Source organism: Physella acuta, unplaced genomic scaffold, assembly GCF_028476545.2.
Source record: "Physella acuta isolate Inbredline_101_S28 unplaced genomic scaffold, ASM2847654v3 ptg001126l, whole genome shotgun sequence".
Taxonomy (NCBI): domain Eukaryota; kingdom Metazoa; phylum Mollusca; class Gastropoda; family Physidae; genus Physella; species Physella acuta.
In genome coordinates, this window is record NW_026732643.1 from 563,456 (window position 1) to 577,924 (window position 14,469).

A 14,469-nucleotide genomic window follows, 5' to 3' on the forward strand; every position below is an offset into this window, starting at 1 on the left:
ATGGTAGGTGGTCTTATGGTCCTGTGTGTTGGTGGTCCTGTGTGTTGGTGGTCCTGTGTGTTGGTGGTCCTGTGTGTTGGTGGTCTTATGGTCCTACGTGTTGGTGGTCTTGCGTGTTGGTGGTCCTGTGTGTTGGTGGTCTTATGGTCTTACATGTTGGTGGTATTGTGGTCCTGCGTGTTGGTGGTCTTTAGTTTTGTGGTCCTGCATGCTGGTGGTCTTTAGTTTTGTGGTCTATAATCTGGGTTGTACTCACTCTATGTAGAAAATATCGGAACAAAAATGTACAGATTCGTGAGACAAAAATTGACAAAATATTTTATTGAAAAAAACTCGCAGAAAATTATTTGGAGTCGACTACAGGAACATAGAAACACATTTTGTTTGAACCAATTCAACGATTGCAATGGTATTTTGTTGTAAGTTTAATGTCATAGAAAATGAAATCAACATAAAACAATAGCGAAGTTTAAATGTCATTTCGGAAAAACCAATCACGCGTGAAATGCTACGTCACCATCTTGACATCTGGCCACAAACCGGATACGGAAATCTTGAGGAGAGCAGATGGCGCCGTAGACCTCTTTGAGTGGCGGAAGTTCCCCTTCAACTTCCGGTTCCAGCTTAAAGCGCTGCAGGATGCCTGCGATGAAGAGAAAGAGTTCCATCTTGGCTAGCGACTCGCCCAGACAGACGCGCCTGCCGATGGAGAAGGGAATGAACTGCTCCGGCTGCAGCAGGTGGCCGTGCTGGTCGAGGAACCTCTCCGGCCTGAAGCGGTGCGGGTCATGCCACACCCGCTCGTCGTGCAGGATGGAGTCGATGTTGGGCAGCACCACGCTGCCCTTGGGGAACGTGAACCCGTGGCTCTCGAATGTCGTGATCACCTCCCTCGGCGTGGCGAAAGGCGTGATGCTGGAGTGACGCTGTGTTTCCATGACGACGGCGTTCAGTAACGGGAGTCGTGGCTTGTCGTGTATAGACACAGGCCGGTCCTCGCCCACCTGGGATCTGATCTCCAGGTAAACTCTCTCCTGGATGTCCGGATGGTGCAGCATGTACAGCAGGCACCACAAGATGATGGCGCTGGTCGTGTCGGTGCCAGCGATAAACAAGTTCCGGATGACCGCCACCAGGTTGGCCTCGTCCATCAGCGTCTGCTCCTGCCCCTGCAACTTCCGGCTCATCTTGTCCAGGTAGGCGGCGATGAAGTTGTCTGGCGCGGCCTGGCGCCGGGACTTGGCCAAGTGGATGTGGGCCTGCGAGAAGCTGCTGTTGATCTCCGTGAAGCTGGACACCAGACGCTTGCCGTAGAACAGGTCGCCCGGCAGGTAGTACAGGAAGGGGAAGAAGGTGAGCAGCGGCAGCCAGATGAAGTACTTGGCGGCGTTGGTCATGTGACCTATCAGCTGCAGGAAGTCGGGGTCGTCGTACTCGAACCTCCGGCCCACCACGATGGCGCAGATGATGTTGGAGATGCTGACGGTGGTTGGGAGTCGCACGTCGACCGGGCAGCCGTTGTAGCCGGCTAGCGTGTCCGTGTAGATGGAGACTTCCTTCTGTATGCGCTCGGCCAGCACGTTCTTGCCCAGACCGAACTCCCTGAGGATGGATAGGGAGACCTTACGCTGCTCCTTCCAGTTGTCGCCGCGGGACTCGGCGATGCCTTTGTTGTCTTCATTCAAGATCCGGGTCAGGAATGAGGGCGGGGCATCAGGCACGTGGTCTGCGTGATGCACGAGAACGTCCTTGAACTTGTCATAGCCATTGATGACGATGTAGTGCTTGCCCCGGAAGTCGAGGCTATAAATATCCCCGGATTTCTGGCGCCATTTTCTCATCGTCTGCCGGCTGTCGCCTGCCAGTTTTAAAAGATGCCCAAAAATAAAAGATGGTGGCTCGGGGTAGGGCGGAAAGTTGGAGGGTTTGGACGTCATTTTCTGGCGCCCCGCCATCCACCAGACCGATGAGAGTACGACAACTGACGAGACGAGTATCCAGTGGATCTCAGGAAAATCCACGTTATCCAGCAGATCCATCCTACAATATCAAGGTAAATATTAGTCCCAGTCATACAGTCAAATGTTAGTCGCAGTCATTAAGTCAAATGTTAGTCGCAGTCATACGAACATAAAATCAAGTGTTTAATCAGCCGTAATTCAATCATTGAACCAAATGATTGATTCATCAGTTTCATGCTGCATCAACGAAATAATTAACCCAGGAGCCCACGCGTCCTATGCAAAAAACTGAGTTAATTGAATCAGTTGGGCAACACATTTGCACGCGGAGCTTAGATTCTAGTGATAATTTGCTTCAAAACGTTGTCACAGGTCATAAAAGCACAATTAAGTTTGGTTCTGCATGGCTGCATCTGTGGGACGATTAGTCAGTCAGACCCACAACATCCTTTTCCCGGCTATTGGCCTACATAAGAAATAACGACATACACCTACATATGGGTCTACACATGGAAAGAACTAGAGAGGTTTATTTCTGAATTTCTAGTTTGAAGATTTTTTCTTTCTCGTTCACAGCGTATAGAGAAAGTATAGTAATTTTGCGCAAAAATTAAATGAGATTTTGACACTGTTCGCCGTTTCACACTCTCCAATTGATAGTATTCGGAATGTAAAGGATGCGTTGTATTCGTGCAAAAATCTAAATCGAGATTCTGATAAAAATTTGACGTTTTATAACAATCCAGAGCTCCTCCGTGTGTGTGTGTGCAACTAACACAATAACTTGAGTACCGTTTCAGTTAGGTGTGACGTAACATCAACTTTGTAGTTCTCTATCAACTTTTTGGGCGATTTCCGGTCAAAGGAAATGGTTCATACTTCACTTCAGGTTTCTCAAAAGCATAATACTTGAGTACCTTTTAAGTTAGTTTGACTGAATTTGAATTTTAAGTATTAGATTGGGTGCGAAGATTTCCGCTAACCGAAAGTAATACTTAACTATATTTACGTGGGAGCACGATAACGAGTACTGTTTCAGTTAGGTTAACGAATATTCCTCTATACTCTAAAATTTTGAGAGACCCCCGAAATCCGGAATTGGTACTTTCCCGTTTCCGGTTTCTAAAATACAGATAACATAAGTACCGTTTAGTTAGGTTTGTTATTTCTAGTCTGTAGTCAGCAGAGCGTCAGTGGCATGTGTCAGGGGACATCCTGAGCACACTCAGCTCCTATGGGTACCTGGCATGTGTCAGTGGACATTCTGAGCACACTCAGCTCCTATGGGTACCTGGCATGTGTCAGTGGACATTCTGAGCCGACTCAGCTCCTATGGGTACCTGGCATGTGTCAGTGGACATCCTGAGCCGACTCAGCTCCTATGGGTACCTGGCATGTGTCAGTGGACATCCTGAGCCGACTCAGCTCCTATGGGTACCTGGCATGTGTCAGTGGACATCCTGAGCCGACTCAGCTCCTATGGGTACCTGGCATGTGTCAGTGGACATCCTGAGTTGACTCAGCTCCTATGGGTACCTGGCTGATTCGAGCCGGTTAATGCATATGTGGCTGCATAATACGTATGTCAAAGAAACAGATTAACTCTACTTCATCTACCCTAGTGACCTTCATTTTTGATCGTGTACTAAAATCAAAATAACAATAGGGTAGCTCAACTAAATGTGACGTGACAAGTATTCAAAAATAAAATAAATCAACGCACAGGTGATCCATGCTGAACGAAACAAATCACAGAAAAGTTTTGAGAAGGTTGGTTCAAATACCTGCGAGGTGTAGTCGGAGTGCGTCTAGGCAAGTGATGGCGTGTGTGAGATTAGAACCTGGGCCACTAATCCTCCAGCGTCTGCGGCGAGGCGAGAGTCATGTGACAGTGGCCTCGTGTCGTCTGCTTTATGCGGCCTGCTGCCAGCGCTTGTCAGGGTGTGACATCATCTTAGCGTGGGCGGCTGATTAGCATACCTGATGAGTTTGATCTGAGGGAACACGTGAGACAGCAGAAGTCGTGCCAGTTGGCTCGTGTAACATGTTGACGTGATTGCTGTGGAGAGTTCTCGATGGGGGATATAATTAGCTGGCTGGGAAAACCCAAGTTGGGAAAATATGACGGGTATTATTACATTAAATGGATCCGAGGTGCTATTGTACTTCTGATTTCAATGTGGGTTCCAGGGTTTCAGAGTTTCTTTCAGGCATTTCTCTCCCCCTCCACCCTCCCCGGACGAATTATGAAAATATATAAATATATATATAACTTAAAAAGAAAATATAATAAATACATTAAAACGTTTATAATTACAATCTTTTATAAATGCACTAAAAAGAAAAAAATAATACCATTTTTATTAAATCTAAAATATTTTTTAAAAATATAATAAATCTGCGGTTTATTTAAATATAAAAAAATTACTATCTTTAAATATATTTATGCACTACTATTTATATCGCTATAATAATAAGTATTTAAACAAGCGGTCCACGCTTTTATTTATAGTGATATAAATAGTAGTGCAGAAATATATTTAAAGAAAGTAATTTTTTATATTTAAAGTAACCGCAGATTTATTATATTTATTAAAATTATTTTATATTTAATACAAATTGTATTATTTTTTTAGTGCATTTATAAAAGCTTGTAATTATAAACGTTTTTATGTAGGGCCCCTATTTATTATTTTTATACTTTTTACTTTCCAGTATATACGAAGTATAGAGAAAGTCTTGTAATCGTGCAAAAAAAAAACAACGAGATTTTTAGAAATCTCGACGTTTTACAACTCACTGATACGAAAAAAAAAACACATAATTTTGCAATCTTGTCCGTATGTCTGTGTGTCTTTGTGTCTGTCTTTGTGTCTGTGTGTAAACACGATAACTTGAGTACCGTTACAGCTAGGTTGATGAAATTTCATATATAAGTATTTTATCAAAATTGTAGATCCTGATCAACTTTTGAGTGATTTCCGATAACCGAAAGTGGTACTTTGAATTTTTCAAAAGCCTATAACTTGAGTACTATTTCAGATAGATAAATGAAATTTCACATGTCAGTAAAAGATCTAATTGTCTACCTTCTATCAAATTTTGAGTAATTTCCGTTGACCGGAAGTACTAATTTACGCTATTTCTGATTTCTCATAAAACGCATGTAAATTTATAAAGTACTAATAATATTGCGCACTAATATGCACATTTTGTTTTGGCGTTCGCTTGGTGCGCAATTCTTTTTTCTATGAGATTCTATTCTATTTTTAAAAGTTTAAGTAATTAAAAATCATGTCTATATTCCAAGTTATATAAGAATATTCGAGAAAGTTTAGGGGAGATCACTCCCGGTTTATTAGTATTAACGAGTTATACGCATGTTAAGACAATATAGTGTAGCAACAAATATATGATACATAATTTGAAAAACAGTTTTGCTTTAATAATATGATTAGTTTTACTATACGTGTCACATTTACTGATGTTTTAGTTACAATCCAACAATTGCCACAATTAGCTGAACACATATCATAGAACACAAATCTTTAACACTTCTTTAACTGAAGGCATTAATACTGTTCAGTCTGTGGTCAAGTTTATAGCTAAATTTTCAGTAAACTATTATGGGATGGCGTAGTCTAGTGGTAAAGAACTAGACTGCTGACCCGACTAAAAATCATTTCGCGCCTATTGAACGTGATGACGCGCTTTTGTCATAGAGGCCCCCCCCCCCCTCGCTCCACGCCCAAGACGGCCGTGATGACGCGTGTGGGTAGAACTGCCTACTAATTCGGTCCAAATTTTAATTAATTCATAAGAAATTAATTAGGCATCCAATTAAGTCAAATTTAATGTCCTTACCCACGTACCAACTACGAACCGTATCTGTCAGAAGTACCTGCAATTTCGCACGGACGTTTCGATCTAGAACTACGGCCCGCGGGCCGGATGCGGCCCGCGAAGTCCCCTCATCCGGCCCGCGGAGATCTTTTTGTCCAAGGAAAAATCGTTTGTCGGTGATTGCTGAGGAACTTTTCCCAGAAAAATGAAAGACATGCCTGCAAAAAAATGGCCCCCGAACTGAAATTTCATAGTTAATGCGGCCCTCGGACTGAAAAGTTTGGAGACCCCTGATCTAGACAGACAGATAGACAGATTGACGAGGAAAAGAGTAAAATAAAAGCTTGTAAAAATATATATTTGAACCAGTTTCCGTCTCCCCCACCTCCCCGCCGGAAGCTGTTAGTGCCCTCCTCCCCGTAGAAAAAAATGTGTGAAAGAAACCTTTAGGGTATCTTTTAGACATGTTGAAAGAACACTGGTGGATTCGACTATGGGGGCTTAGTGACTGTGTGCCGATAGGGGAAGTGCAAATGTCCGAAAGTGTCAAGATATTTTAACAAATAATTTTAGAAACTGAATTTTAGCTGTTTGAATATTAGCCGTCTGAATGTTAGCCGTCTGAATTTTAGCCATCTAAATTTTAGCTGTATTTCTCGTTTCTAATATTTTTTATCGTGCTAACATAAATGTATTCATTGTTGACCGAGTTTCGCCAATGTTTCAGAAAGACAATTTCAAATTTGGGGTGAGGGAGAGGTGGGTGGCTGAGGTGAAATGTCTTTTTAGGGGTGGGGGTGGGGTCTGGCTTCTGGTGACGATATATGACGGTGGGGAGTGTGGAAGGTCAAGGTTGGTTTTAAAATAGCGGGATGTCTTCTAGTGATGGTTCCTGTTATAAACAATATTTAGGTCGTTCAATAATTTCTGCCATAAACATCCCCACCCCACAGGGGGGGGGGGGGAGGGTAAACATTTGAAACGAGGGTCACGCCACAAGCAGTTAATAAATTCATAACGAAAGGTCAGGGGAGGTGCAAGTTTATCAACCTAAATGTGAAGGTGTGCATTCATGCAATCTCTCCTGGCTGGCAAATGGGAGCTTCTTGTCAGCCTAGCTTAACGGTTTCCTGTTGGATGGGGGAGGGGGGATGATGGAGTAAAGAACTGTGGAGATTTATAGTCAACCTAAAGGAGTTGAACGGGAGGGGTGGGCGGACAGTAGTTCAAGGATATAGTTTCTATATTAAAATATTTTTCTTTTTCGTCCAGGGGGGGGGGTGGAGGCAGTGCCCTCCAGAGGAAATGTCTGAAACTTATATCAGCGCCATGAAGACTGAACTATTTAATTAATAAAGAAAAAAAATGTTGACTGCCCTGCATCCAACATTTTAGCTGTGCCACAATACGTTACTTCTAAGTTCTCCCAACGTCACCAGAATACGTTACTTCTATGTTCTCTCAACGTCACCACAATACGTTACTTCTAAGTTCTCCCAACGTCACCAGAATACGTTACTTCTAAGTTCTCCCAACGTCACCACAATACGTTACTTCTAAGTTCTCCCAACGTCACCAGAATACGTTACTTCTAAGTTCTCCCAACGTCACCAGAATACGTTACTTCTAAGTTCTCCCAACGTCACCAGAATACGTTACTTCTATGTTCTCTCAACGTCACCAGAATACGTTACTTCTAAGTTCTCCTAACGTCACCACAATACGTATCTTCTGAGTTCTCTTTCCCAACGTAACCACAATACGTTACTTCTAAGTTCTCCCAACGTAACCACAATACGTTACTTCTAAATTCTCCCAACGTCACCACAATACGTTACTTCTAAATTCTCCCAACGTCACCACAATACGTTACTTCTGAGTTCTCTTTACAACAGTAGGGCCCTACTCATAAGCTGGGATCACTCTGCAAAGTACTTTAAATAGAATTGACTAAATACCTAACGTTTTTGCTAATTGTAAAAAAAATGTGTCGTCGGAAAATCACTAAACCTACTTGAACTGTCACAATGTTTCTGAACTATGTGTCAATATTTACATCGATGTACATAAAAGCCACATTAAAAATTCCCGCACCACTTGGCCTAGTACAAATCAACATTTGTATGACACGTGTGTGACGCGGGGTTTATTAATACCGCTCAGCAGCAAGCAAAGAAAAAAATATATTTTGATTGAAGAATACCACACATGTACAGGGTACCTTGTATGCTGTCGTTTGATTGTCTATTTTGATTCTCCTTTTACACGCGCTAAATCGAAGCTGCTCTATTTGACCTGTCACATTACACCTGCTATATTTGACCTGTCACATTACACCTGCTCTATTTGACCTGTCACATTACACCTGCTATATTTGAGCTGTCAAATTACACCTGCTATATTTGACCTGTCACATTACACCTGCTATATTTGACCTGTCACATTACACCTATATTTGAACTGTCACATTACACCTGCTATATTTGACCTGTAACATTACACCTGCTATATTTGACCTGTCACATTACACCTGCTATATTTGACCTGTCACATTACACCTGCTATATTTGACCTGTCACATTAGACCTGCTATATTTGACCTGTCACATTACACCTGCTATATTTGACCTGTCACATTACACCTGCTATATTTGACCTGTCACATTACACCTGCTCTATTTGACCTGTCACATTACACCTGCTATATTTGACCTGTCACATTACACCTGCTCTATTTGACCTGTCACATTACACCTGCTATATTTGAGCTGTCAAATTACACCTGCTATATTTGACCTGTCACATTACACCTGCTATATTTGACCTGTCACATTACACCTGCTATATTTGACCTGTCACATTACACGTGCTATATTTGACCTGTCACATTACACCTGCTCTATTTGACCTGTCACATTACACCTGCTATATTTGACCTGTCACATTACACTTGCTATATTTGACCTGTCACATTACACCTGCTATATTTGACCTGTCACATTACACCTATATTTGACCTGTCACATTACACCTGCTATATTTGACCTGTCACATTACACCTATATTTGACCTGTCACATTACACCTGCTATATTTGACCTGTCACATTACACCTGCCATATTTGACCTGTCACATTACACCTGCTATATTTGACCTGTCACATTACACCTGCTATATTTGACCTGTCACATTACACCTGCTATATTTGACCTGTCACATTACACCTGCTATATTTGACCTGTCACATTACACCTATATTTAACCTGTCACATTACACCTGCTATATTTTACCTGCCATCTAACACGTAGTCTATTGGACCTGTCACATTACACCTGCTATATTTGACTGGCACATTACACCTGCTATATTTGACCTGTTACATTACAGCTGTTTAGTTCGACCTGTCATCTAACACGTAGTCTATTCGACCTGTGACGTGCCACCTTGTGTTTCCTATATGTCAACAACTTGAGTCCTCTAAGGTCGCAGCTTACAACCAGCAAACCGTGAACCCAGTGGAACATGGGAGGAGGGAGGGGGTGGGAGGAACTAGGTTAGGCCCTGACCTTTCCCCACTTGCAAGAACTGTTTTTTAGATGCGTCATCTCCCCTGAAGCTTCTAGAACATTGTTTAGAATCCCAGCATAGGGGCGTTTCAAGACTTGCAGCCGGTGAAGTGTGAAGGGTGCACGTGACGTGACACGGTGCACGCGGTGCACGCGGTGCGGCAAGACAAAACAAATGTGAAAAAGACAGATGAGACAGATATGTGAAGGAATGGGGTGGGGTGGGGGGGGGGGGGCACCAATTCTACCAATTCACCAAGAACATTTAACCTAATTCTGTGTAGTTGCGCGACACATGCACCATAAATTATGGAAAAGTATAAAAAACAAAACAACTAATTAACTTTATTCTAAGGCCGCTGATACAACTAATTAACTATATTGCCGCTAAAAATAGCATGGGGATAAACTGGTTTTCACTGTCAAACGATTTTGACATTAGCTGACTGTTAAAATTAGCTGACTGCTGACATTTGCTGAAGGTTGACGTCCATGTATTGCTTTTATTTCGGTCTTGCATTAATTAATTGTGTTAGTGTGCACCTCAGTGAGGGCCGGGTGGGGTATGGACGTTGACTTGTTCTCTGGAACCTTGGACGGGAAACAATGCCATTAAATTCTCAGAAGGAAGTATACTTAATATTCTTGGTCACTTTCATATTCTTTCCATTTATTCGACCATCGGACCGTCTGTCTCGACCTTTATACTTTACCTAGACTGTGGAGATAAACATTCTCTGCTCGGATGTAACAAACTCACTTTCTCAAATAAAAGCATTGGTCGCTCATAAAATCTCTTACACCTTTTAGCTTTCATAAAAAACTAGCCATTATCGGCTAGGCTTTGCTCCAGTCTGTTATAGCCATTTCTAAATAAAAATATTTGTATGCGTGTTTACATTTTAAAAAACTAAACAGCAATACACAAAGCTACGCTGAAAGCATAAGCGTACACTTCTACTTGATTCTAAAATGGTATTTACAAATCACCTGCCGTTCGTTGATAAAACGCTTCGTTGCACAAATATGATAAACATCTGAGATACAGAAAATAGCCTGTATTTTTTTTTTAACTGTCCCTCTCCGTGTAAACAACTACCCAGTGTTTTACAATTAAAATGTTAAAAAATAAAATGTTTGACAGCGTCACGGCAAATAACTGTAAAATGTACCATTGACGCAAACAAATAAAACAAAATCAATGAAAAAGATAAAAGAAATTGTTGTGTAGCAGAACATTGCACAGACACAACATACTTTATATAAACATAAACATATATATATATATATATATATATATATATATATATATATATATATATATATATATATATATATATATATATGAAAGTACGTTTGTTTGTTTTACTGCACCTTTCATCCGATCGCCGTGAGCTTGCTGCGAGAAAAAACATTCGAATATACGCCATGGATACGTTGGGCTACTATAATCGTTGATTAAACCAAACAAGGGGCGTCCTCTGCGGTCGTGTGCCCATTAGCTCTCTGTGCTCCCCATCAGCTCTCTGGGCTCCCCATTAGCTCTCTGGGCTCCCCATTAGCTCTCTGGGCTCCCCATTACTTCTCTGGGCTCCCCATTAGCTCTCTGTGCTCCCCATTAGCTCTCTGGGCTCCCCATTACTTCTCTGGGCTCCCCATTAGCTCTCTGGGCTCCCCATTAGCTCTCTGGGCTCCCCATTAGCTCTCTGTGCTCCCCATCAGCTCTCTGGGCTCCCCATTAGCTCTCTGGGCTCCCCATCAGCTCTCTGGGCTCCCCATCAGCTCTCTGGGCTCCCCATTAGCTCTCTGTGCTCCTCATCAGCTCTCTGTGCTCCCCATTAGCTCTCTGTGCTCCCCATCAGCTCTCTGGGCTCCCCATTAGCTCTCTGGGCTCCCCATTAGCTCTCTGGGCTCCCCATTAGCTCTCTGTGCTCCCCATTAGCTCTCTGGGCTCCCCATTACTTCTCTGGGCTCCCCATTAGCTCTCTGGGCTCCCCATTAGCTCTCTGGGCTCCCCATTAGCTCTCTGTGCTCCCCATCAGCTCTCTGGGCTCCCCATTAGCTCTCTGGGCTCCCCATCAGCTCTCTGGGCTCCCCATCAGCTCTCTGGGCTCCCCATTAGCTCTCTGTGCTCCTCATCAGCTCTCTGGGCTCCCCATTAGCTCTCTGTGCTCCCCATCAGCTCTCTGGGCTCCCCATTAGCTCTCTGGGCTCCCCATCAGCTCTCTGGGCTCCCCATCAGCTCTCTGGGCTCCCCATTAGCTCTCTGTGCTCCTCATCAGCTCTCTGTGCTCCCCATTAGCTCTCTGTGCTCCCCATCAGCTCTCTGGGCTCCCCATTAGCTCTCTGGGCTCCCCATTAGCTCTCTGGGCTCCCCATTACTTCTCTGGGCTCCCCATTAGCTCTCTGGGCTCCCCATCAGCTCTCTGGGCTCCCCATTAGCTCTCTGGGCTCCCCATTAGCTCTCTGGGCTCCCCATTAGCTCTCTGGGCTCCCCATTACTTCTCTGGGCTCCCCATTAGCTCTCTGGGCTCCCCATTAGCTCTCTGGGCTCCCCATTACTTCTCTGGGCTCCCCATTAGCTCTCTGGGCTCCCCATTAGCTCTATGGGCTCCCCATTAGCTCTCTGGGCTCCCCATTAGCTCTCTGTGCTCCCCATCAGCTCTCTGGGCTCCCCATTAGCTCTATGGGCTCCCCATTAGCTCTCTGGGCTCCCCATTAGCTGTCTGTGCTCCCCATCAGCTCTCTGGGCTCCCCATTAGCTCTCTGGGCTCCCCATTAGCTCTCTGGGCTCCCCATTAGCTCTCTGTGCTCCTCATCAGCTCTCTGTGCTCCGCATCAGCTCTCTGGGCTCCCCATTAGCTCTCTGGGCTCCCCATTAGCTCTCTGGGCTCCCCATTAGCTCTCTGGGCTCCCCATTACTTCTCTGGGCTCCCCATTAGCTCTCTGGGCTCCCCATTAGCTCTCTGGGCCCCACATTAGCTCTCTGGGCTCCCCATTACTTCTCTGGGCTCCCCATTAGCTCTTTGGGCTCCCCATTAGCTCTCTGGGCTCCCCATTAGCTCTCTGTGCTCCCCATTAGCTCTCTGGGCTCCCCATTAGCTCTCTGGGCTCCCCATTAACTCTCTGGGCCCCACATTAGCTCTCTGGGCTCCCCATCAGCTCTCTGGGGTCCCCATTAGCTCTCTGGGGTCCCCATTAGTTCTCTGGGCTCCCCATCAGCTATCTGGCAACTATGTTTGCTTTACGGATACTATAAGTTTCTTTTCTGATGCCACAAGAATCTGTTATTACAGAAACCATAGTATGCGGTCCGCACCCCCCTGCCCCCCCCCTCGCTACGCTTCTGATTAACATACTATTCCAATTCTACATACATATATAACAATATAACTTTAACAGTGATACATTTCCTAGATTACTATACTATTACAATTCCACATACATATATAATAATATAACTTAAACAGTGATACTATTCCAATTCCACATATTTTAACTGAGTTGTGATGTTTTAAGCGGGTCTAGTACATCACCCACCCCACCCTAAACGATGGATAATTTTCAGGTGTAATGTCCTACTGCAGGTTTTTGGGTCCGGGTAAGACCATGGGGTGTGGGGTAATAGCAAGTAGTTGATCTGGGGGGTAAGGAATTGGGGAAGATGACCGAGGGGGGGGGGTACTTTTGTCGTGCATTCATTGGGATTCTCATGAACGCTGGTACTAAATAACCCGTTTAACTATGCAATAGCAGAGTTAAAAATAACTTTGTGATGCCCTACTTCAAAGTAAATAGACCGTGTGGTGGTGGTGGTGTGTGTGTGTGGGGGGGGGGTGATATCTCGTGTACCCGACCCCGAGAACCACCCGGTGTTATTTTAAGCACGCAGCAGCAGAAATCGTGACTCCTCTGACGCGCTAGTGACGCCGATCCCCTGACCCCCGCGCCATCAAGCAGCCAGTTAATGGAACAAATATAACGCCGAACATGATGTCGTACGATAAACACCATTCACTATTTCATCGAGGTCATGAACTTGGCCTTCTTGGCTTGTCCAAAAACTGGAGCCTGGAATGTTCTAATCTTAACATGGTCGTTTGTGCAGCTGGGATTTTATTTGTATGGGGCCATTCTTCCAAAAGTGGTAAACATTTTATTTGTATGGGGCCATTCTTCCAAAGGTGGTAAACATTTCATTTGTATGGGGCTATTCTTCCAAAAGTGGTAAACATTTTATTTGTATGGGGCTATTCTTCCAAAAGTGGTAAACATTTTATTTGTATGGGGTTATTCTTCCAAAAGTGGTAAACATTTTATTTGTATGGGGCTATTCTTCCAAAAGTGGTAAACATTTTATTTGTATGGGGCTATTCTTCCAAAAGTGGTAAACATTTTATTTGTATGGGGCTATTCTCCCAAAGTGGTAAATATTTGATTTGTATGGGGTTATTCTTCCAAAAGTGGTAAACATTTTATTTGTATGGGGTTATTCTTCCAAAAGTGGTAAACATTTCATTTGTATGGGGCTATTCTTCCAAAAGTGGTAAACATTTTATTTTTATGGGGCTATTCTTCCAAAAGTGGTAAACATTTTATTTGTATGGGGCTATTCTTCCAAAAGTGGTAAACATTTTATTTGTATGGGGCTATTCTTCCAAAAGTGGTAAACATTTTATTTGTATGGGGCTATTCTTCCAAAAGTAGTAAACATTTTTTTTTTGTATTGGGCTATTCTTCCAAAAGTGGTAAACATTTTATTTGTATGGGGTTATTCTTCCAAAAGTGGTAAACATTTCATTTGTATGGGGCTATTCTTCCAAAAGTGGTAAACATTTTATTTTTATGGGGCTATTCTTCCAAAAGTGGTAAACATTTTATTTGTATGGGGCTATTCTTCCAAAAGTGGTAAACATTTTATTTGTATGGGGCTATTCTTCCAAAAGTGGTAAACATTTTATTTGTATGGGGCTATTGTTCCAAAAGTGGTAAACATTTGATTTGTATGGGGCTATTCTTCCAAAAGTGGTAAACATTTTATTTGTATGGGGCTATTCTTCCAAAAGTGGTAAACATTTTATTTGTATGGGGCTATTGT

At 43.3% G+C, this 14,469-nt stretch overlaps 1 protein-coding gene across 1 annotated transcript; it reads right to left on the reverse strand.

Moving 5' to 3' along the window:
- Nucleotides 1-494: 494 nt before the first annotated feature.
- LOC131956073 (cytochrome P450 2D9) lies at nt 495-3,851 on the reverse strand. The gene is made up of 2 exons (XM_059320455.1): nt 3,746-3,851; nt 495-2,040 (listed from the first exon to the last, which is right to left on the reverse strand). The coding sequence occupies exon 2, from the start codon at nt 2,037-2,039 to the stop codon at nt 495-497; it is 1,545 nt and encodes a 514-aa protein (XP_059176438.1). The 5' UTR covers nt 2,040; nt 3,746-3,851.
- Nucleotides 3,852-14,469: the final 10,618 nt, after the last annotated feature.